General features: G+C 40.7%; 1 protein-coding gene across 1 annotated transcript; it reads left to right on the top strand.

Moving 5' to 3' along the window:
* Window positions 1–4,509: 4,509 nt before the first annotated feature.
* On the top strand, window positions 4,510–23,562 carry LOC117773386 (zinc finger protein 154-like). The gene is made up of 6 exons (XM_034605306.1): window positions 4,510–4,660; window positions 5,081–5,661; window positions 8,207–8,337; window positions 13,961–14,158; window positions 21,323–21,389; window positions 22,587–23,562. Exons 2-6 carry the CDS (start codon window positions 5,148–5,150, stop codon window positions 23,477–23,479), a joined length of 1,803 nt encoding a protein of 600 aa, XP_034461197.1. The 5' UTR covers window positions 4,510–4,660; window positions 5,081–5,147; the 3' UTR covers window positions 23,480–23,562.
* Window positions 23,563–23,810: the final 248 nt, after the last annotated feature.

The raw sequence follows: 23,810 nt of genomic DNA, 5'->3' as shown, positions 1-23,810 counted from the left end.
CTCTGGACTCTGTGTGTCTCTGTGTGTATCTTGTGGCCTCTAGGAATGAAAACATGTATGAAACTGCTGTCAGACTGATTTCCCAAATTGATTCAATTCCAATCCACAAGGTTTCGATTCTAGTCAATCTAGATTCAGTTAAGGATATTTCATTGTACAATACCAATTTTGCTTGGATATAAAAGGATTTCTCAGAGACCTAAAGCTGTAGACAGCAAAGAAACCTCTAACTTGGTGCATTGTTAAAAGTATTGAGGTAGGACTCCAACAATATTTGTTGACGATATATTGCCCCAGACATTATTGCAATTAAATTATATTATTGTAGTTGTTTTGAAACCACTCGTAAAATGATCATTTATAGCATAATCATGCAATACACCATTTGAAAACGAAATTAACTTAGTTCTTATGAATATTCAGTCTGACATTTTAATTAAAAATATTAATATCCTAAATAAATAAAATATGAATAAAATAAACCACACAGAACCAAAAGAATAAATAAAATGGACTATCTGGCTCTGTAAACAAATTACTCTTGAATAGATATTAAACATCAGAGATGAAGGAGCAATGGGGGTATAAGAGCGGCAACAAGGATCAAGTGACAGGATATATGTAAATAAAAGGGATTTGGTGACATTCATTGCAGGAGGGATTAACAGTACAGCTGTACTGAGAAATCACAGTGGTGGAAGCGTGGGGGAGAGGGGAGGCTGAGACTATAATCAACTAATACAATCATGCAAAAAACTGGATTTGGGTAGTTTACTGAGGATCCAAGGACAAAACAGAAATAAAGTAATATGGTGTGCAGATTTGAATGCTCACAGTACAATATGGGGGGGGGGGGGGGGTTCACATACAGATGCAAATGGGAAGATAATAGAAGATTTGATGGATGAGAGGGATTTGGACTGTATGAACAAGGGTAGTGGAACAAGGATTAACATAACTACAGGGACTGAATCAGCATTAGACATTATACTAGTGTCTTATTTCTTTGGCTAGGGTTAGTAGCTGGGAGGTTTGGACAACAGGCAGCGATCACTATCCAGTATCATGCATTATGGGAGAAAGAGTGGATGTGAGACAAGGTGGTGGAATCCCAAAGTGAATCTTTGGGAAAGCAGAGTGGGAGAAGTTTAAAAATCTGAGTGAGGAATCAATGACTAGGATAGACTTCTGTGAAGATATGGATGAAATAAATAATCAGGTAAGGCTAAGGCAAGCTGGAGGAACTTTTGCAATAAAATAGGTGAAACAACACCTGTGGGAAAGATATGGGGAATGATAAAGAGGATGGGAGAAGACAGAAGAGAATGAGAATATCTCATTATAACATCTGATGAAGAAACGGCCGTCTCCATTTGGGAAAAGCCAGAAATAATGGTCAAATCATTTGCAAGGAAACATAGTTCAGAGAATTTATCAGAAGAAGGGAGAATGAACAATGAATCAGTATACAGGTGTGTTAGACAGGAAAGAAGAAGCAGGTGGAATAACAAATAACAAATCTAACTTTGTCAGAAATGGTGAGCAATAAATAAATCAGGACCAACCTCTCAAGGGAAAGATCAGATTTGTTATGACATGTTAAAGCATCTAGGGGAGGGGCCATACTTGAAACTGCTGCATCTCTATAACAGCTATTAAAGTTTGGGAGGAGGGAAAATTACCTAGTTCATGGAAAGAAGCAGTAGTGATCACGATAACAAAACCCGGAAAGGATCCTTCCGAACCCACTAGGTATAGGTCAACAGCAATAACATCAAACATTTACAAGATAATTGAAATGATGATAGCAGACAGATTATCATATAAACTTGAGAAGAAGGGAATGTTGGCAAGCCATCAGAGTGGTTTTAGGAAGGGCAGGAACCCCATAGACACAGTGATCAGGCTTGAGACCGAAATACGAAAAGTCCAGGCAAACAAAGAATTAGTTCTGGCAGTGTTTTTTGACATAGATGATTGGGATTGTTAATCAAATTGCACTAGATGGGGATTGGTGGAAGACTTTTTAACTGGATAAAGGATTTTCTGTTTGGAAGAAAAATTCAAGTAAGGGTTGGGTCAGATTTATCAAATAAGTACACGGTAAGAAATTGAACACCTCCAGGGAACAAGCACATTACTCTTTATAATAAGGACAAAATGACATCTTCTCAAAGGTACCAGTAGATATAGTAGATGATGGGGCACTGTGGAAAAGAGAAAGAAACATGGAGTACACAATAAGGAAAGTACAAAAAACAATTAATGAGGTGGAGGAGTGGGGTTATAAGTGGGGGTGTAGATTCTCAGTCGAGAAAACTGTCTTTTTCACCAGGAAAACAATTGAGAAAGGGTTGAAGTTAAGGATGTATGGGAAAGAACTAGAAAGGCTGGGCTCATTTAAATTCCCGGGTGTTCTTTTTGATGCACGTTTAACATGGGCCGATCATATCATGAAAAAGAGGAAAGATGCAAGAAAGTATGAAATGTGATGAGGTGTATGACTGGTAGGGAATGGGGAGCAAGCTGTTCAGTGATGAGACAAATGTTTGTGACTTTTTCACCCTACGAAAGAAGTTTTGCAGGAATGCTGGGAGAACGGGAGATATCAAAGGCACAGCTTTAGTCGAGTAGGGAATGAGTGTACGTTTCTCGGATTCATCCTCAGTCCTAGCAAGCTTAAAGTCCCTACATTTAAATGGTCGTAACCAGAACAACAAACCAAGGAAGTCAGGTCAAATGTCTATGTGTTTCAGCACATTTAGGGGTGAAAGGAATGAAAGGTGGATGAGCTGGCAAAGATAAAGAAAATATAGAACTGCAAATTAATATTACTAAGGCAGAGGAAAAACAATGATTTGGGAAAGAAACAACAAATTGTGGCAAGAAAGGTGGGACAGTGAGGGGAAACTAGTGTGTACCAAATTCAAAATAATGTCAAAGTTAAGAGGATAGGTAGTGTTTGACAAGAATTTTCCAAAAAAAACATTTTAATATCAAAGTGAAAACAGATTTTTACAAAATAATGTCAATTAATTAAAGATATATAAGGTAAAGTAAATGATTGCATAAATATTCACCCCCTTCAGGTCAGTATTTGGTAGATGCACCTTTGGCTGCAATCACAGCACTGAGTCTGTGTGGATATGTCTCAATCAGGCTGGCACATCTGGACACTGCAATTTGTCTCCATTCTTCCTTGCAAAACAGCTCAAGCTCTGTCAGGTTGCTCGGGGATCGGGCGTGAACAGCTCTTTTCAAGTCCAGCCACAAATTCTCGATTGGATTGAGATCTGGGCTTTGACTTGGCCACTCCAGAACATTCACCTTGTTGTCTTTGAACCATTTCTGTGTAGCCTTTGCTGTATGCTTGGGGTCGTTGTCTTGCTGGAAAATAAATCTTCTCCCAAGTCGTAGTTCTCTTGCAGACTGAGTCAGATTATCCTCCAGGATTTGGCGATATTTTTCTGCATTCATGTTCCCCTCTACCTTTACAAGCCTTCCAGGGCCTGCTGCTGAGAAGTATCCCCAGAGCATGATGCTGCCACCACCATGCTTCACGGTGGAGATGGTGTGTTTGTGGTGATGTGCAGTGTTTGGTGTTCGCCAAACATAGCGTCTAGTCTGATGGCCAAAAAGCTAAATTTTGTCTCATCAGACCAAAGAACCTTCTTCCAATTGACCTTGGAGTCTCCCACATGCCTTTGGGCAAATTCCAGGCGAGATTCCATATGAGCTTTTTTCAACAGTGGCTTTCTCTTTGCCACTCTCCCATACAGCTTCGACTGGTGAAGAACCCGGGCAACAGTTGTTGTATGTACAGTCTCTCCCATCTGAGCCACTGAAGCTTTGAACTCCTTCAGAGTGGTCGTAGGTGTCTTGGTGGCCTCCCTCACCAGTCTTCTTCTTGCCCGGTCACTCAGTTTGTGAGGACGGCCAGCTCTAGGCAGATTTAAACAAGTGCCATACTCCTTCCATTTCTTAATGATGGATTTAACTGAACTCTGTGGGATGTCCAGTGAGTTTGAAATCTTTTTGTAGCCATCTCCTGACTTATACTTTTCAATGATCTTTTCTCTGAGTTGCTTGGAGTGTTCTTTTGTCTTCATGTTGCAATTGTAGCAGGAATCCTGATGAACCAGAGACTGGACCTCCCAGACACAGGTGTTTTTATACTACAGTCACTTGACACACATCAACTGCACTCGGTGATCTCCATTTCATTAATTGTGACACTGCTGGCATCAACTAGCTGGACCTCTGTTGAATTAGGTCAGTCACTTTAAAAGGGGTGAATATTCATGCAAACACTTATTTTACACTTTATATTTTTAATTAATTGACATTAGTTTGTAAAAATCAGTTTTCACTTTGACATGAAAGAAGCTTTTTTTTGCAAATTCTTGTCAAAAAAGCCAAATTATATTGACCATGATTTCATGTATAAAAGCAACAAAAGGTTGAAACATCCAAGGGGGGTGAATACTTTTTTTTATAGGCATTGTATATGGAATATGGGTAAGAGAGCACAGAACAGGGTGCTGTTGACTTTCTTAAGGGATACAGGGATTTTCTATAGGATTTAATGGGTAAATATAGTATTTGAATTTATCTTTATATATATATATATATATATATTTACATATTATATATATATAAGGCAGGGGTCTTCAACGTTTTTCAGGCCAAGGACCCCCAAACTGATGGAGAGATGGAGCAGGGACCCCCTACTATATATTTTGTATAAAATTGTGTTTTATATTAAACTGGGCCTAGTGCCATGTATAAACATAGCTACCCTGTTATTGTGCATTCAATACTAAGCTATTCAAATAATACACAGGTTCGTATATTCATGTTTTTATTATTGTGTGTCGCTGAATGTGTGCATTGCTGAGTGAAAGATAACGTCTTCTGCCTCCATTTATCCGTTCGCTACAATATGTTGGATTCATGTTAATGTGTACTTAAAGACATTTAAATTAGTGGGGGAATTTTTTTTTACAATTTTTAAAAAATTAAAAATTGTCTAATCAACCCAAAATTTCGCGGACCCCCTGTTGAAGACCCATGATATAAGGGATGTAGAATGTAAGCCTTTTTTGATCCACAGAGCAGAAGGTGGCGGTAATGCACCATTATGCTGGATGCCAGCCGTCGTAAAACAAGAAGAAGTAGAAGAAGAACAAAACAATGTGAGAGTTTCCGGACGGTGCGCAAGTCAACACTCCACATCCTGGCTGTCTGGGCTTTTCTACATTAGTTTAAAAACAACAGTACCTATTTGTGACGTACTTCTGCTCGGACAGTTGCCCTACTCTTCATATCAGCGTCGTCTGAAAGACTGGGGTTCATCTCTATCTACAGTGACCATGTCAGCGGCCGTGGACTTCCATTCTCAGATCGCCTCCATCATGGAGGTTATGGCAAACGCGGCCGTTGCTGAAATCTGTAAAGTTGTGGACGACGGATACTTGGTGATTCACCTGGAAATGTCCCGGAGCCAGAAGGAGAACGAGTTACTGCGGAGGAAGATCAGACTGCTGGAGGTGCAGATCGGCCGCTACCGAGCGGAGAGAGTGAGGGGAGCGGAGGCTTCCATCAACAGCCGCTTCCACGGAGTCCGCCAACTCAACCGGCAGAGCAAGGACTCACCGGCCGGTAAGTTACCACACAACCTCACTCCACTCCACCTGTTTACATATGAACCCAGCAGTTTGTGTGGACGTTCACGTGCCTGTTTTTGTGTAGCCGTTTTCATATATGGCGGGTGTCCGCAGAATTTGGTCTGGACTTTTTCCGGAGTTTGCCTGTCAAACATGAACAAGCGGGAGATTCTCCGCTCAGACGCGTTCACAACAGCACAGATGTTTTCAGAACATTCCAGCCACTATCACTAAGAGCTGTCTTGTTATCCTTGTCAGTTCCTTCTACTTGTATGGCACCGCTTTGTGATTAAAACGTCACCAAGACACCCCCTCGCGTTCCGTGCATGCTGGTGCGTGTGTATAGCAAGTGGCCACCTAGCGGGACGTCACCCAGTGGTTGGTTAACTGCCGTTTTTGAAGCCAGAGTTTCTAATTTGATCAGCAACATATTGGCGATTTGGAGCCAGGCTGAGCCTGACGTTATCATGTTTGTACCTAAAGGAGGATCTGGGTCTGACCTCTGAACTCTCAACCCGAGGAGTGTAAACACAATAAAGACCCTGGCAACAAGAAATCCTAGTCTTCCCCATCTGCATGCCGGGGGGGGGGGGGGGGGGGGGGGGGGGGTCCTTGGTCAAGATACTGAATCGCAAATTGCCCCTCATAGAAAAAAAAAAAGTGCTGTCCATAGATGCACTGTATGAATGTGTGTGGGAATGGTTAAATGGCAAAACTGTACTGTAACCACCACAAAACACAGAGTTAATGCTGCTGTTTAACCACATGTAAGAAGTTACCAAACATTTTGTTGAACTGAACTATCATCACGTCCTCGTGGACTCTTAACAACTCACATTAATGCAGCTCACATCATTTAAACTAAGTCACATGTGGCAGAAACAAAACAAACGTCATGTTAATGTTGGTTATATTTACCTTTTTTATTGAGCTTAACTTTAACACCTGGCTAACACTGGTTAACAGCCCTGAGGGAACTGGTAGGCCTAGCATTGCAAAGCTATCGGCTAACTAGCTAGCTTAGTTAGCATCGTAATTCACATTCACTGGTACAGTAACTAGCATATTAACACTTTCCTCTTCTTCAGTCAGAACACATGGGAGAAGTTGGTCTTTTTTGAATGGCTGTCTATGTAGCCAGTTATTTCTTGGAGCCAGTTTGAGCCAGCCCCTGCTGGATTTCCACAGTATTACACCTTTAAGCACTTCATCTTTTGGAGCCGGAAGCTACATGCATTTTTTATATACATTCTATGGTGTATGGTGAGGGGACCTCTGTCTCCAGCTCAGCGGAAATCAACAGGACAGCAGTATATGTCTTTTCAGGAACACAAACAGTCTCTAGTGGTCAGACTGTTGAGCGACTTGAGTTGCCCCAGGTTTCAAATACAAGATTTCTGGGAATTATAGTTGATGAAACATTGAGCTGGAGAAAACATTTTGAGTTGGTCAACAGAAAAGTAAATAAATCTATTTGTATAATAAGGAATATCATCTTGTCTTCTTCTTCCCCTTTTTTTTATTATAGCCTAATTCATCATCTTGTAATTTTGTATGGGCAACTACTTTTCCTACTGCCCCTACACACAATGCTGGTCCTCCAGAAATTTGTTAGGATATCTACTCGATCAGAGTTACACACCCCATCTGCACCTCTGTTTCAGAAATTGCAGATTCTTACTATTTAGGATTTCAATATTTTTTTAATACATTATTATTAAAAGTACTTTTAATACATGTTTTTATTTTTAAGATGCACTCAACTGAAGGTAATATTCCTTAGCAAATTCAAGATTTACTTAACTCTTCAATCTTCAGATCTTCATCCTCCTAGATTCCACACTAGCAGAGGTACATTTTTTTTAAATTAGATTTAGAGGAGCTAAATTATGGAATGGCTTTTCACAGGTGGCAAAGAGCTCTTCTTTTGTAAAATGTTATAAAAGATGCTCAAAAGACCATTCAATTGCTGCTCTATAGCTGTCTTCTTTATGTATTGTTGTCCTTAGAGATATGATTTGCTTTTTGCTATTGATTGTTATTGCTCAGGAATGATCTAACAGTGTTTTAACTTCATTGAAGAAGCGACGCCCTGTCTATCCATGAAGACATGAACATGAATTCTGCAGTTAATTAGAAAGATCAGTGGGGCAGAGTAGCTGAGTCACGTTAGAAATAATGGTGATATTAATTTGAAGTCATCGCCCAGCCCTATGTGATGCATTGACATGCATGTTTGTTGACGCGTGAATCGTTATTGAATCGTGAGGCTAGTGAAGATTCACACCTCTACTAATGACCTCTACTAGTGGCTCTACGACTAATACATATCTATAGCCATTCACACCTTGACTTGAGGGACCCCATTAACCCACTAGCCGGTGGGGGTTTCAATGACTGTCTGTTTTGCATACCGACTCTCGACATTGGCACTGAAACCTCCAGTTAGTCAGTCAGAATTGACAAAGCCTTTTGGATGAGAGGGGAAACTGGGATGACTGAGAATCTTCACAGATATTCTCCTCCTAATGTCCCTCCAGGCCCCTCTCTGCAGGGCAGGACCAGGTTCCTGAACAGAGGTAAAGGGATTCAGCAGTGTGTGCAGAAAAGCCAGCCTATCAACCTTGACCAGGATCCTGATCAGGAGGTCGTTACCACTGCCAAGACTGAGGTATCTATTCCACATTGCACAAAGACCAGAAACCCATCTTCTCATGGGCATCTGTATGCAGGATCCCTAAAAGTCTGACTTTGACATAGTAGCAGACTGTGTTCATCCAAGCTGCCTTGTTTGATATGTTCCACCAGGACTCACCAAAGTTAGTTGTGATTTTCAAAAGTCTAAAGGGGGGGCACTCAAACTGATGGTATTGTAGTTAATGTAAAATGTCTAAACCAGTACATGGGGATGTCCAAGCATTTGTTTTTCATATTTTACTATGGCAATCTAAACTATTTTACACTGATTGAATGTGAATCACCACAGACATCCAATCACAGATGTGACTTCAAAAGATTATGGTTCGGTGGATTGTCACTTTTTACTCCAGTTTGGACTGTCCCCATATCAAATTTTCACTAAATGATTATCGTGACTAAAAGAATTCCCAATAACTTTGTTCACATCACATCATATATTCAAAAAAACTTAAACAAAAACATTCTTAAATATCAAACCCTCTAAATGACTGACATGTAACATGGTGACTGAAGTAGGCACATGTGACAGCTATTAAAACTACAGTATTCTTACAACTGCTGCCAAACATTATCATATAGCAGTCAGTTATGCAGGGAGTGACACCCACTAACCAGTCAACTACAAACTGATATATTAACTTGCCATCTGAATAAACTGGTCAGTTATATCTCACACTACAAATGATTGTGAACTCAGTACTCTCACTTAAGCTGTATTCAGACATGACCTCCAGGTAAAACCCGGAGAATTGGCTACTGAGTCTACCCAGAGTCTGCCTTTCACACATGCACAACCCAGCGAGAGGCATTTTGCACAGGTGCTTTCACAACAGCATCAAATCCTCTGCGTTATTTAGGTGAGAGGTGGAGAATCTGGGTGCAGCAGACAGGAAAGTGATGCATTATATTTCTTTACACTGTATATACCGGTTTAATTATATTTAGATTTTTTCTATATATTGCAGTATATTTCTATTTCTTTATATTTCAGACTTTGAAAGAATTTAAATTAAATATTTTGACATCTCAAATAAGACATGTCAATGTATTAAAATAGAAATTCAGATAAAATAATGTTGATTCAAAAATAAAGGCTATTATAGAACTGAAAGCCTGATTTAAAAACTGACAAAAGCACATGGAATATTATGCTCAATAAAGAAAAGGAAAAAGGTTGAGCATAGTTTATGTACTTTTAGTGCATGAGAGTAAGGAAGGTTTCTCTATACTTTGGACTCATTTTGGATCATAAAGCTTATCAAATGTTTTGCATAAAAAATAAATTAAATGCACGGACAACATCCCTGAAAAGAGATGTCAATTATTAAACACAATCACTTGAAACAAAATATAAAGTGCATCTTTCATAAAAAAATGAGGGCTCTTATAGAACTGACAGGCTGCTGTATGCGAGTGCATGCAACAATGTCCGTTTCATATTGAAATTGCAAGCTATTTGTTTAGTTGCTTTATTGTGGAAGCTTTTTGTTTTTTTCTTGTCATTCCTGTCTGTTGGGACACTTGTTGTGAAGGGTCACCAACGGAAGTGGTTCTGTCGTGGAGAACGTAAAGAGTAAGAGAGTAAAGAATTAATAAATGGGCATGTTGTCCTGGTTCACCCAATACACTAATGCCTCGCAGTATATATGTAAAGTAAACCCTCGGCTACAATATTATCATCCAGCCACTGAGCCGTCAAACTAACTGGACTGACGTCTGAGGTCCATACAGTGCATCCGGAAAGTATTGACAGCGCTTCACTTTTTCCACATTTTGTTATGTTACAGCCTTATTCCAAAATGGATTAAATTCTACATACAATACCCCATAATGACAAAGTGAAAAAAGTTTGTTTAAAATTTTTGCAAATTTATTAAAAATAAAGAACCAAAATATAACATGTACATAAGTATTCACAGCCTTTGCTCAATACTTTGTTGAAGCACCTTTGGCAGCAATTACAGCCTCAAGTCTTTTTGAGGCTTTTTGTTGTCCTGTTGGAAGATGAACCTTCGCCCCAGTCTGAGGTCCAGAGCGCTCTGGAGCAGGTTTTCATCAAGGATGTCTCTGTACATTGCTGCATTCATCTTTCCCTCGATCCTGACTAGTCTCCCAGTTCCTGCCGCTGAAAAACATCCCCCCAGCATGATGCTGCCACCACCTTGCTTCACTGTAGGGATGGTATTGGCCAGGTGATGAGCGGTGCCTGGTTTCCTCCAGACATGACGCTTGGCATTCAGGCCAAAGAGTTCAATCTTTGTTTCATCAGACCAGAGAATTTTGTTTCTCATGGTCTGAGAGTCCTTCAGGTGCCTTTTGGCAAACTCCAGGCGGGCTGTCATGTGCCTTTTACTGAGGAGTGCCTTCCGTCTGGCCACTCTACCATACAGGCCTGATTGGTGGAGTGCTGCAGAGATGGTTGTCCTTCTGGAAGGTTCTCCTCTCTTCACAGTGCAACGCTGGAGCTCTGTCAGAGTGACCATCGGGTTCTTGGTCACGTCCCTGACTAAGGCCCTTCTCCCCCGATCGCTCAGTTTGGCCGGCCGGCCAGCTCTAGGAAGAGTCCTGGTGGTTCCAAACTTCTTCCATTTACAGATGATGGCGGCCAATGTGCTCATTGGGACCTTCAATGCTTCCGAAATTTTTCTGTACCCTTCCCCAGATCTGTGCCTCGATACAATCCTGTCTCGGAGGTCTACAGACAATTCCTTGGACTTCATGGCTTGGTTTGTGTTCTGACATGCACTGTCAACTGTGGGACCTTATATAGACGGTGTGTGCCTTTCCAAATCCTGTCCAATCAACTGAATTCACCACAGGTGGACTCCAATCAAGTTGTAGAAGCATCTCAAGGAGGATCAGTGGATACAGGATGCACCTGAGCTCAATTTTGAGTGTCATGACAAAGGCTGTGAATATTTATGTACATGGGATTTTTTTGTTTTTTATTTTTAATAAATTAGCAAAAATTTCCCAAAAAGTATTTTCACGTTATCAGTATGGGGTATCGTGTGTAGAATTTTGAGGAAACAAATGATCCATTTTGGAATAAGGCTGCTGCATAAGAAAATGTGGAAAAAGTGAAGCGCTGTGAATACTTTCCGGATGCACTGTATGTCTGTGGTAAAACTTACCTTGGCATCTATCAGACTATGAATGTGTGCGGCGACCACATCATATCGGGCAGGGACACATCTGAAAAGAAGCGGCGACTTTTTTTCCCCTCACTAACGCTGGCTGCAAGCGCTTCGTATTCTCGCCAATCATTGTCGTCGCGATGACAGACTCTAAAGTGACATATGAGATTGGTAGTGTTAAAATTTGATAATTTCTTTCCCTCTCTCGGAACCTTTGCACATTTGGTGCAAATTGCAATCCCACAGTCGATCTTAGAAAGTGTAAAAAACGTCCACACCGGCGCAGTTTTCAGTTCCGATGTAAACACATCACACTGGTATGGACAGGCACAGATGTATGACTATATGAGCGTGACCAGGCACGCTGTGTTTATCGGACGTTTTATCAGCTATGATTTCCGATTCTGATAAATAAATAATAATATAAAATTCCCATTATCGAGCCGATAATATATTGGACCGATATACTGTATATCATGCATCTCTACTTCATGATTAATCATTTACACATTATCTGGTCCAGTGTCTGTTTTTCTTGTTATTATGACACTAAACTGAACTAAACTATCTCAGTTTTGGACTGTTGTCAACAGAGGGGGACATCAGAGCTTTTTGTGGTGTGTTAATGATGTCACAGTGGAGGAGGAGAAGCTTGTGAAATGTGGATGTCAGTAGTTTATTCAGCCCAGAAGAAAACCTGAGGTGTGGTGTTTGGTGTAATCAGTTTGTGACTTGAATACATTTTCTGGGTTTTCTCTACCATTATTAGACCTAGGCTCTGTGTCATAGCTGAATGAATAGAAGTATCTGTGCTGAAAAGTCTCTACTCTGTAGAGACAATATGTCGGGTTCAAAACGATATGTGTTTTCATGGAAATTAGGTTTGAAAAAGTGGGGATCATCTTATATATGAGGATGAGACGATGATGTTTTCATTACATCAGATATGTTTGGACAGAGAGAGTACAAGTGCTAGTAGCCTTAACATTGGTGAGTAGATCCACAGTGTCTTTGTTTGATTGACATGTGAACATACAGCATGCTCTCATGCACACCTGCCTGCCTAGGACAGTAAAACCTTAATGGGTTTTTAGATGGTCCACTGTCCCACTAATTTTTCTCTGTGCTCCTCATGGCTGGTTGACTGTGACAGACTGGTCCGTTGTCATTGCATTGGTGAGAGCACACAATGCTTCAATGATGGAACGGCAAAAAAAAACACAGTTACAGAGTAAAATAAATAAAAAATGAATGTTTTAAATGTGGTTGAACAAATTAAATTACCATGAACAATTGATGGTCAATTACATTGAATTATAAGTATTTCCATTGGGGTGAGGATGTTGCTGTTATGCAGTACAGCACATGCAAGTTTTTCCAGGTGTGGAAAACTTTTTTTGCACATGCAAAGCACACCTTGCTGGGAAGTTTATATGCATCTGTCAGCACCAGCAAGGCTCTTGAGTCATCAGTACCTACAGTACATTTGTTCAGACTAATGAGCAGGGGAAATGTCTGTCTGTCTTTATATATGAGCTGTCTCAAGATTTAGGAAAATATGCTTTAGATACCCTGTTAATTTACTTAAATGTAAGGATAAAATACCTTGTATTCATGATATTTCTTTAAGGGAATCCTGGTAATAATATTTCATGTTAATATCTTTGTGAAGGGACCAGTCAGTTGTCTTTGAGATTGACAGCTTCACAGTCGCCCTTGTGTAGTAAGGCCCGCCGGTTCCAGGAAGAAGAAAACAATCCAAGCATGTAGAGTACCTTCTGTCTTTGCATTGAAATGGATCTATCAAATATTGTTTCTCACATGTTTATTTCTATCAAACCAGGGTGTTTGCTGTAAGGTCACAGTGAGATACATACATGTAGTTGCAGGACTGTTCTCATAACATATAAATAAGTTAGCATTGCATGATTCTGGTAGTAGAAGTACAGCGCTTGCAGAGGGTATGCATGATTGCCCCTCTGATGCTTAAAATTTACCTTGTTTTGTAAGGCTGCCATTAGTATGGAAACCAATAATTATCATAATTCTGTGTTGTTTGCTATGTTAATATGAATGGATATGTATACAGGTTTATTCTTTTTTAAGGGCTGGAACTATTTTAATAAATTATTAATCCCCTCATTGATTTTAATTGTTTAGTATATGATCAAAAAAATGCAAAATAAATAATTGTGTTCTGTCTCGTTTGACCCAGATTTAAAACTCGTTTACAAAGATATATGAAAATGAGACTGGACATATTGTTTCACTGTTTTTAAAAAACAGTATGAACATTTTCTGAAATGATAAATCGATTACACATTTTCTATTCTAACATATTTTCTATCAATTAACTACTACAGTAAAAGACCAGTTGTTTCTGCTGTAATAGGCAGGAACAATCAGTCAACATGTTACTTCCAGCGGTAGTTGTTTTGAATGAGTTTGTCCTCTCAGTCAGCAGGGCTGCAAGAGGAGGGGGAGCTGCACATCATCAAGGTGGAGGGAGCGATGGAGACCATGGGCACCACCGATGAGGCGACCCCAGACTCAGGCATCCGCACTGGAGGAGGCGTCAACTCTACAACCTCACTCCATGCAACCTCAACGGACAGCACCGATGGCCAACCGACAAGATGCAGCAACGTAACGGAGGTCAGTGCATCTGACGTCATCACCTTTGTTGTCGGCAGGACAGCTGAAACTCACGGTGGCAGGGACACCACCCGCGGCCTCCTGCTGACAGGAAGTGATGTCAGAGCAGGGGAAATTCAGCCTTTGAACTCAGACTGTCACTTGATAGCACGCAGGGATGCTGTGCCAATGTCTTGCATTGATGTAACAGATAGCAGGAATGCTACTGTGGCTGCATTAGATACCTCCAAGTCCTCTCTATCAGAGGTGATAGTCATTCATGGAGGGGGGATGTCAGACAAGGAGGGACAGGAGTGTGAGTGGTTACATGTAGGCCAGACAAATAGAGAAGCAGGCAGTGGCAGACCTGAACAAACTACATTACCCCTGATTCAGTGTGCTGGACTGGAATCAGTAGGACACAGATCAGTGCAGGCAAGGTCTGCTGTCCCTGTTGATGACAATCCAGGGACATCATCAAGCGATAACTGTGATGCACCCAGTCTGGTTCTGCTCCGCCCTGTGCCCCCCCCCAACCACAGCCACAACAAACTCATCTCCAGCAGGTGCCACCCCGCTTTGTACCACATCATGGCCATGGATCGTCCGTACGGCTGCACCAGCTGCAGCAAGCGCTTCTTCCTGCAGTCTGACCTGCAGAAGCACATGGCCAGGCACACCAGGGAGAGGCCATACACCTGTCTACTCTGCGGCAAGAGCTTTGTGTGCCAGAGCCAGCTGGACATCCACCGCAACGTGCACACCGGAGAGAGGCCCTTCCCCTGCTCTGTCTGCAACCGACGTTTCTCTCACCCCAGCAACCTCAAGAGGCATGAGAAGATCCAGCACTGAGCACAGACACCAGACCACCAGAAGAGGTCCCCCAGACAAGTGGCTTTGACTCCTCAGAGCTTTTTATCAGAAACAGGAGCAGATTAAAAGAAAAATGCAGATCATTCAAACTGTCACCATTATTATGCCTACGTGCCGGCGAAAGCCAGTGACGTGAGGCATTATGTTTTCGAGTGGTCCGTCCGTCCATCCCATTCCTGTGGTTATCTCAAGAATGCCATTTTTTCAAATTTGGTACAAATATTCACTTGCACTAAAGCAGTGGTTCTCAAACTTTTTCTGTCATGCCCCACTTTGGAGCTAGAATATTTTTCATGCCCCACCCGCTCCCCTGCCCCAACAAAATGATGACAAAATGGGCCAAGTTTAACATGTGTATTTACATAACATACACATGAACATTAAATTCACATTACTTTCAGGAATTTCTGATGTGCAAATAAAAAACCTTTTTCAAACAACTTCTTGTGACATTTGCCACTTTTTTCAAAGAATAGTGCATTAACTTTGCTTAAATTCAACTTAATTGAAGTACTTTTGGAAACATTTATCACTACATTCCTCCATCAGTCTGTACTTTTTCAAAAATAGAGAAAAAATAAATTAAATTATAATCACTTTGTTACAACGATGATAAAGCTCAACCATGTGACTGGGGTGTAATGTTTCTAACTGTCTTCTTAATTTGTTGGGTCTCTGTCAGCTGCCACACTGGTCTCTCCTCATGTCCTCCTTCATTCACTGTGAACCCAAGAGCAAGACAGGCTTCATCGTACTTTCTTTTCAACTTGGTTTTTGAACACTGTATCTTGTTTGTCACTGACTGGCTGCTACACGTGAACGAGCTCTGATCTCACTGTGTGTGTCTCTCTGAGCGAGTGAGTGGGGGCGGAGCCCCGGGGCCTGTGTGTGTGCACGCTGTCTGGTAGTGCACGCGCACGCACACGCACACACAAACACACAAACATTTGCCGGCTCCTGGTATTTCATGCTGGCCTGATACGATGATGATTTAACAAATTAACGTGACGTTCCCTCACGTTCAACATATGAAAACTGATTCGTAAAGTTCCCCGTTCACGAAAATATGCGCGACATGCACAACACTGTACAGGGAGTTTATGATTTTCTTGGACATGAAATCTGAAGATCAACTTAAGGGAATGTCAAATTTGGTACTTAACTGTCTTCACTTTAGGGCTGGGCTATTAACTGAAAATGCATCGAGACCGACATTTATGACCTCTAACTGACTTAATTTTGCTCATGTCAGTTAATTGGGTTAATACTTTTTTCGCTCAGCTATGACGTCAGGGTTAAAGTGACCAGGGGTCTCATTTCTAACCTTTGCGTGTGCACAAAACGGGGCCTGAAAGATGCTTACGCCACTTCTCACACATACATTGGGATTTATGATAACAAACTTGACAGGTGAATCAGCGCACTTCTACGCTAACTCTGACCCATCTGTACGAACATTTTGGAGATGGGAAAGTGGCGATGCAGATGTGAGGTGGTGAACTGAAGCCAGATTATTGATCCACTTCATCATTAACATTAAAACCAACAGCGTTAGTTGCGACTGTTCCATAAGACCCTTCAGGTTTCAGGCTCGGTTCTTTCTGTCGTCCTCTCTCACTCACTGTATTATCCACAGCAGCAGCAGTAGTGTATCAGTGTATTTTCTTTATTACTTTATTACTGATCACTGCTGTCCCATAAAATCACTCGTCACCTCCACCTCACTAACAAACACCTCGATGTCAGTGTCAGAAAGTTGCGCTTCTTTTCATCGCGTGATGCCATGATTCACCGTTAAACCCATTGGTCAGCAGGATCATTTTATATTCACGAGCAGCTTTGCATTGACCATTTATGGTTGAATGTGGGCGTGTAGAGGGCCGAGTGTGAGGCAGATCCACTTACGAAAGTTTCCACTGTGATTTATAAAGGGAACATCGCATTTTGTATGCGTACGATATTTTTGGCTTTTGTGCGCACATACACTTTTAGTATGAATCCTACGCACTGTTTTATAAATGAGGCCCCTGAACAATCCAAATTTACAATCTAACACCATTGATTAATAACTAAACAAATGTGGGACTCAGTTTGTGTAAAGCACGACAGAGACGTGCAGATACCTACACCGACACACCCCTGCAGATTTTTATTTTTCAGAGTAGCTTGTTGACCGGCGCTGAGTAATGTGCTAGGGGGATTATCTTTGTAAATAATCGTCATTAATCGTAATATATAATCGAAATAAATGTGATATTGATTTGAAGACATATAGCCCAGCCCTAGATCACTTGGACACAAAGATGAACTGATTCGATTTTGGTGCTTGGAGGTCAAAGGTCAAGTTCACCTTGACCTCACATACCTGTGAATGTGATATATTCGGTCTGCCTATAGGGAATTTCATTACATTTGGTACAATTCCCCTTGACTAACTGATTAGATTTCGTTGATCAAGGGTCAATGTACAAAAAACATGTATTTGAATGTGATATCTCAAGAGTGCTTGAGGGAACTTTTGATCTGTTGTTACTTAGACTAAGTTTTTCAGATAAAATTATGATGATTCAGTGGTCAAAAGTCACAGTGACCTTATATGAATCTGGAAAGAAAAGTATCAAATATGTAAATACATGGAAACTGCACTGGTTGGTGGAGGCATACAACCGCTGTGCGGTAATTCTTGTTGAAATGCAGGTAGTCTGAACTCTGCGACTAAGACTGTAAAACTACCACATAGAGAATTACAGACTGTAAATACTCTGAATGTTAACTGCAGAAACAACAATGGGCCTCATTCACTAACCTGTGCGCAGAAATGTTGTTACTCTCCGCAGAAAATAAGTGCGTGCGCGAAATCACCGCAGGCTTCATGACACGTGTGCACCAGCCGATTTTGTTCTCACTACCATGCGTATGTTTGTGAATCAGACTCATTCTAAATCGATAGGTGCGTGCCCGCTCTCTGTGATTAGCATACTGCCACTCCTCTATTTCTCCATATAAGCACATCCGTTTGTCATGAAGAGAGCGGTGTGCTGAACAGAGAAGTTGAAGTTATGAGAGAGAAAAGGAATTTCACAGCAGAAATTGTAACAATTGTGTTGGAGGTGGAAGCCACAAAAGGAACACTTCTCTTTAGCGTTTCTTCCAGAGTGACAATGTTTAAAGAAAAAAGAAACCTGGGCTGCAATAACTGAGGTGCTGAATGCTGTGTGCTGCACAGAGCTGAGCACATGCGGACGTGGACTCCTTATATAACACCGCTGCTTCAGGATCAGGACAGATGCACATTAAAGGTCCGGCCGTCCTGTGTCTCTGTCAGGGTCTGCTTCCTCCTCACTCCTCTGACATGCGCTCACTTTACACTTTAAGAATAAACACCATCACTGATCACAAGTTATTAGGACACGTACAGGACTGATGTTAACTTCGTGTTTGTTTGATTCGCTCTAGAGTTTTTTTTTTACTTTTTGTGCTGCACAACATGAGACGTGACGTGACGCGCACAGTCAGGACATGAGGGTCATGAGTAATACGTTATGGCATACAGGTTTAGGGGAGACACTACAGGTGATTACAGTCAATTATAGGCTAATAAACAATTTAATGAAAGCCAAAAGTGTTACATTTCAATATGAACATTCTTATATCCTTTATTGGAAACTAAATATACAATATCAACTGGTATAGTTGAAGATTTTAATTATGAAAATATGAAAAAAATGAAAAGTTGTCAATTTCATAGTAATTTAATACATTTGGTCAATGCATTAGTAAAATAAATTATTGTTGTCTATTAAAGACTTTTTTAGAGTTTTAATATATTATGCATTTGGTTAAAGGGTGTGTGTGTACATTTTCTAGGACAGCCGGGACTTCATTTGTGCGTACTCATGGTCTGAGGAAGTTCTAAATTTGTTCGTACTCTGTGAACAAATTTAGGTAAGAACATATTGATGAATCCCATTTTTCTTTCAAAGCATGGTTTAAGCACAGATCTCTGCGTACGCACTGTTTGTGAATGTCCAATGTCCCTAAATTGTTTTTAAAATAATAACAGAAATAATGATTTTAGCATTAAATCTTTAAATCCTAACATCCTATTGAATTTGGTCTGTAGCCTGTTGCTTTATTGAGCAGGATAAAGGGGGCATGGTATTCTTTCTGTAGAAAAGAAGCATATATTAAATATTTTGAAAGAGCCGATTTCTCTTTTCATGTCAGATCTGTAAAGTGATACATTTTTCTTCCCCTCGTGTGAGAGAATAATGGTTTTAACTTTGAAGCTTTAAACTTCATACAGCAGATCTCATCCTCTTATTTCCAAATTGTATTCATACCAGCTACATCCATGAATTTCTTAATATCCACAAAAACTCTTCACATACAGGATGTCACTTAAAAGAAATCAAACAAGAGTTCCAGCGTCTGTGCTTGTTCAGTGTTGGAAATAAGATTATACTTTTGAACAGTGGTTCCCAATCTAGGGCTCAACAACCCCTGCAGGGTTGCAAGTCATGAGAGGAAGGTTGCAAAATTCTTTCCAGAAAGCAAATTCTTTTCAAAAACCATCTGAAATATAACATTTATATAGTTACATTTAAAATAAAACCATGCAATAATCACCAGCCTTCTGATTTCCTTTGTGTTCACGTAACTCCTGAGGGGATTATGACAGATTAATGACAGCATTAGCTGCAGCAGGTTCATTTACTCAACGGCAGGAAACATAGGCACATAAGGGAGTTTTTGTGAACTGGATCAATTTAATACCCTTTGGGATAATGAGGCTTAAAAGTCTCCGTTACTGTTATTTTTGGGGTTGTGAGCCTGAAAAGTTTAGGAACCTCTTATGTAGAACTCCCTAAATGATTAAAATGAGCTAGGGAATGAGGGGCTGAATCAATGTGCTCTGTGCGGCTCTACAGTCAAATAAGATTTTACCCTTTGAAATGGTAAAGCTCATGTTTGGCTGCGAAGGTGCACCTTCAACTTGGCCCAGGACACATCCACGGTTTTCTTCTCAGTGTTTCACACACATTGAATGATTTATTTTTGATTTATTTGATCTAAGTGACAAGAATTAATCAATCAATCAAATTTTATTTGTAAAGCCCATATTCACAAACCACAATTTGTCTCATAGGGCTTTAACAAGGTGTGAAATCCTCTGCCCTTAACCCTAAAAAAGAGTAAGGAAAAACTACTTAAAAAATAACTTTAACAGGGTAAAAAGAACGTAGAAACCTCAGAGAGAGCCACATGTGAGGGATCCCTCTCCCAGGACGGACAGAAGTGCAATAGATGCCATGTGTAACGGAGAACATTAAAAAAATAAGAGTAAGTTACAACATTGATTAGAATAAACAGTTTGTAGCATAATGGAACTCAAATGAATTGAGGAGTTATTGTCAGTAATGGTAGAGTATCTGAGTAGGTATAAGAAGCTCTCGCTTGAACAAACAATTGAAGTCAGTAGTAGTAGTAGTCATAGGTTGTAGCTTCAACTGTAGAGATGTCTTTGCTTTCATTGCAAAGCCTCACTGTCTTGACATTGCGATATAGGTAGAAAAATAAATGGCATATTAACACCACTAATCCCAGCAGGGATATGAACACAGTATATCAGATATTTATTTAGATGACAGCAGATTTAAATTATGTTTTATTTACAGATATGAGTGTTTCGGTGCATTGAGAATAAATAATCATAGAGTTCTTTTTTATCTAAAAATTATGATTTTTTAAAAATCATCACACTTTAGTATTCCTCCTTTTCTTTTGCACATATTAACCCATAGGGTCAGAGCTGTGATGATTTTAAAAGATTGACAGTATGTGAGCAGCTGGAGCAAACTTGTGGTGTAGTATTGTGCAGTAAACTGTTTTAAAAGCCTGGGTGAAGATTTCCTTGTTGAACATTTCCACCTCAGGCATCCTGTCACTCATCCTCTCACACTCATCACATCATTTTAAAGATGTAACTGCATGTTTAATCATTTAAATGCATATCTTGTAACCAGAGCTAGTAGAGGGAGGTTTACTAACAATTTTATATACTTGTACAAATATCCACACAGTGAAGTGTAAAGGTACCAATAAATCATATTTTCAGAGAGTTTAATTGTATGGTTTCATTTCATTAATAGTAGTGCAATAGACAAAGTGAATAACTGATCAGTTTATATCGAGCACATACAGTATATTTTACACATCAACCCAATGACTCCTGTCTGAAGTAATAATTATTTTGTATGTCAGAGCCTCGTGGTTCTTTTTGTCAGCTAAACGCCTTCCTCCTTTTTCCAGGGCCAGGGACGTCTGAAAAACACAAGCAGTCCTCAGAGCCCGGAGGAAAAGATGCATGAAGCGCAAGGTATCCTTCTGTTTTTCATTTCCCATTGTTTTCTTGTGCTGGAAACGCCACTGACATCACTTGGACCTGCACCAAGCACCATCACTACCAAGCACTGGCTGCCCAAACAGTAGTGAACCATTTTCTGTATAGAACACATCCATGTTTTCCTCCTTAGCTGCTCTGTGATGCTTCATATAAGATTGAAAGTTGTTTCTGATAACGGAACACATTTCACATATACAGAATCAGAAGCGTTTTTTATTGCCAAGCAGGTTTACACATAAAAGGAATTTTCTGTACTGTATTTGTGCACTGCATTAGGGCTGTCAAAATGAATGTGTTAGCGCGTGATGATTAATTTGTGGAATAAATTTTTTTAACGCCCCCCCCCCCCCCACCACCACTCACTCGCTCAGAGCGACACACGCAGTGAGATCAGAGGTCGTTCACGTTAAGCAGCCGGTCAGTGACTTTGTAGAAGAACAGTGAAACAGAGTTTCTCTGGTCACAGGGGTTCAGTTTGTGTATGCGGAGTTCCTGCTTATTGCACAGCACAGAGCACAGTAGTTTGTTGATTTATATTGTGAAACTTGTGACTACATACACACCTGTTATCAGCTTAACTTCTTACAGCACCGTCAGACTTTTTATTGCAGGTTTTTGTTCCATGAAAGAACAGAATTGCTGTAAAAACATCTGCTAAATGATCATCACATTTTAAAATGTTTCTGATTTTATGACACCATTTTTCTGCAACAACCAGTTGATTAATTGGTTTATCGATTATCAGAAAAATGATTTGCAACTGTTTTGATTATAGATTCATATTTTTTATTGATTTTCCTGGCAAAATGTCAACACAAATCCTCTTTACAGCCTCCAAAATTTCAGCTCTTCTCTGTTTTCTATCTTTATGAACTGTTTTTCCTTGGGTGTTGGTCATTGATCTGAAGCCGCCTCCTTGGATTCTGGGAAACTGGGACAAAGAAATTTTATAGACAAATCCATTGATTGATTTAGAAAATAATGGTAAAACTGATTGATATTGAAAATAAGCACCTCTAGTTACTACTCAAAGCTGGGATGTCAACACAGAACACTGGTTATTATGCTTCTTTAAGCTGACATGTAAAAACCTTATATAGTGCACCATACGTGAAAAGAATACAGTAAATATGTTTCTCTCATTGTGTTTCTTTGCTGTTGGTTCATCAGGTGACACCCCAGAGAAAGAGAGACCTCCCCACACCCTGCTGGACTGGCAGGAGAGCAGTGAGACTGAAGATATGCAGCAGCCATCTTGCTCCAAATACACACTACAGAGTGTACCAGCAAACTCCTCATTCAGTCAAACTAGGACAAATGTGGCCTGTGCCTTCCCAGCTGTCCCAAGAATGCCTGAGTGCAACAGGGACGGGGTGAGCCATGAGTCTAAACAGGACATCATTGTAATAAACTCAAACAGCTGCAGGGAGGCACCGTCTTCTGGACGAGGTGGAGGTGACAGAGCTGATGAAGAGACACCTCTTGGCAATGTCAGGTCCCAGTATCAGCCACTGCTGTGTATTCAGATCAGTGACTCCCCCAGTGAAGTGATCTTTAACAGCCCCCCTGTTTCCATCGCAACAGTGGACTCCCAGCATCAGCAAACACAATATTCATGGTCTGAAATGGGCCAGATGCACAGTGCTTGCTCCTCCAGTAAAAACCACCTTCCAGAGTCTGGTTCAGCTCAGACCCAGCAGCAGCAGCAGCAGCAGCAGCCCTGCCTCGCCTATGCATGCACCTACTGCTCCCGCCGTTATGCCCACCAATGCCAGCTGCGCATCCATGAGCGCGTCCACACGGGAGAGAAGCCATACCAGTGCACCCATTGCGGGAAAAGCTTCGGCCAGTTCTGCAGCCTCAAGCGCCATCAGATGGTCCACACGGGGGAGAGGCCCTTCCCCTGCCCACATTGCGGGAAGCAGTTTTCAACCTCCACCAACCTGAAGGTCCACCAGAGTGTCCACACTGGGGAGAAGAGGTTCCACTGCTCCAAGTGTGGCAAGAACTTCTCCTTCCTCAGCAACCTTATTAGACACCAGGCTCTGCACTCTGTGAAGTAGAGCCAGGTACACCCTGTATGTTCTTTTGGGGACAAAATAATATGAACAGCTTACAGTAGGATGCAACCAGAACAAAACCACAATGACCCAGGGCTGTTTGTCATATTCACATTTTTGTGTCATGCTTACATTATAGTTTCATGTTCACGTTGTGTAACGTGCACATTATTTCACATTATTGTCATGTGCACATTATTTCATATTATTGTAGCATGCACACATTACTGTGTCATGGTCACATTATCATGTGCTGCTGATTAATGTAAAGACATTTAATCATAGTTTGTTATGTCTGAGACATCCAGAAATTCTGTATTTGTTTACCTCAGTG

The sequence above is a fragment of the Hippoglossus hippoglossus genome, chromosome 1, assembly GCF_009819705.1.
Source record: "Hippoglossus hippoglossus isolate fHipHip1 chromosome 1, fHipHip1.pri, whole genome shotgun sequence".
NCBI classification, from domain to species: domain Eukaryota; kingdom Metazoa; phylum Chordata; class Actinopteri; order Pleuronectiformes; family Pleuronectidae; genus Hippoglossus; species Hippoglossus hippoglossus.
The sequence above is the reverse complement of the archived record's forward strand: the minus strand, read 5'-3'. Positions and strand labels throughout refer to the sequence as shown.

Excerpts from the sequence above, each read along its gene's own strand:
- LOC117773386 (XM_034605306.1), top strand. The coding sequence starts at position 5,148 with ATGCCAGCCGTCGTAAAACAAGAAGAAGTAGAAGAAGAACAAAACAAT. Across the intron at positions 5,662-8,206 it reads GAGCAAGGACTCACCGGCCG|GCCCCTCTCTGCAGGGCAGG; the intron begins GTAAGTTACCAC and ends ATGTCCCTCCAG. Across the intron at positions 14,159-21,322 it reads GATGCAGCAACGTAACGGAG|GGCCAGGGACGTCTGAAAAA; the intron begins GTCAGTGCATCT and ends TCCTTTTTCCAG.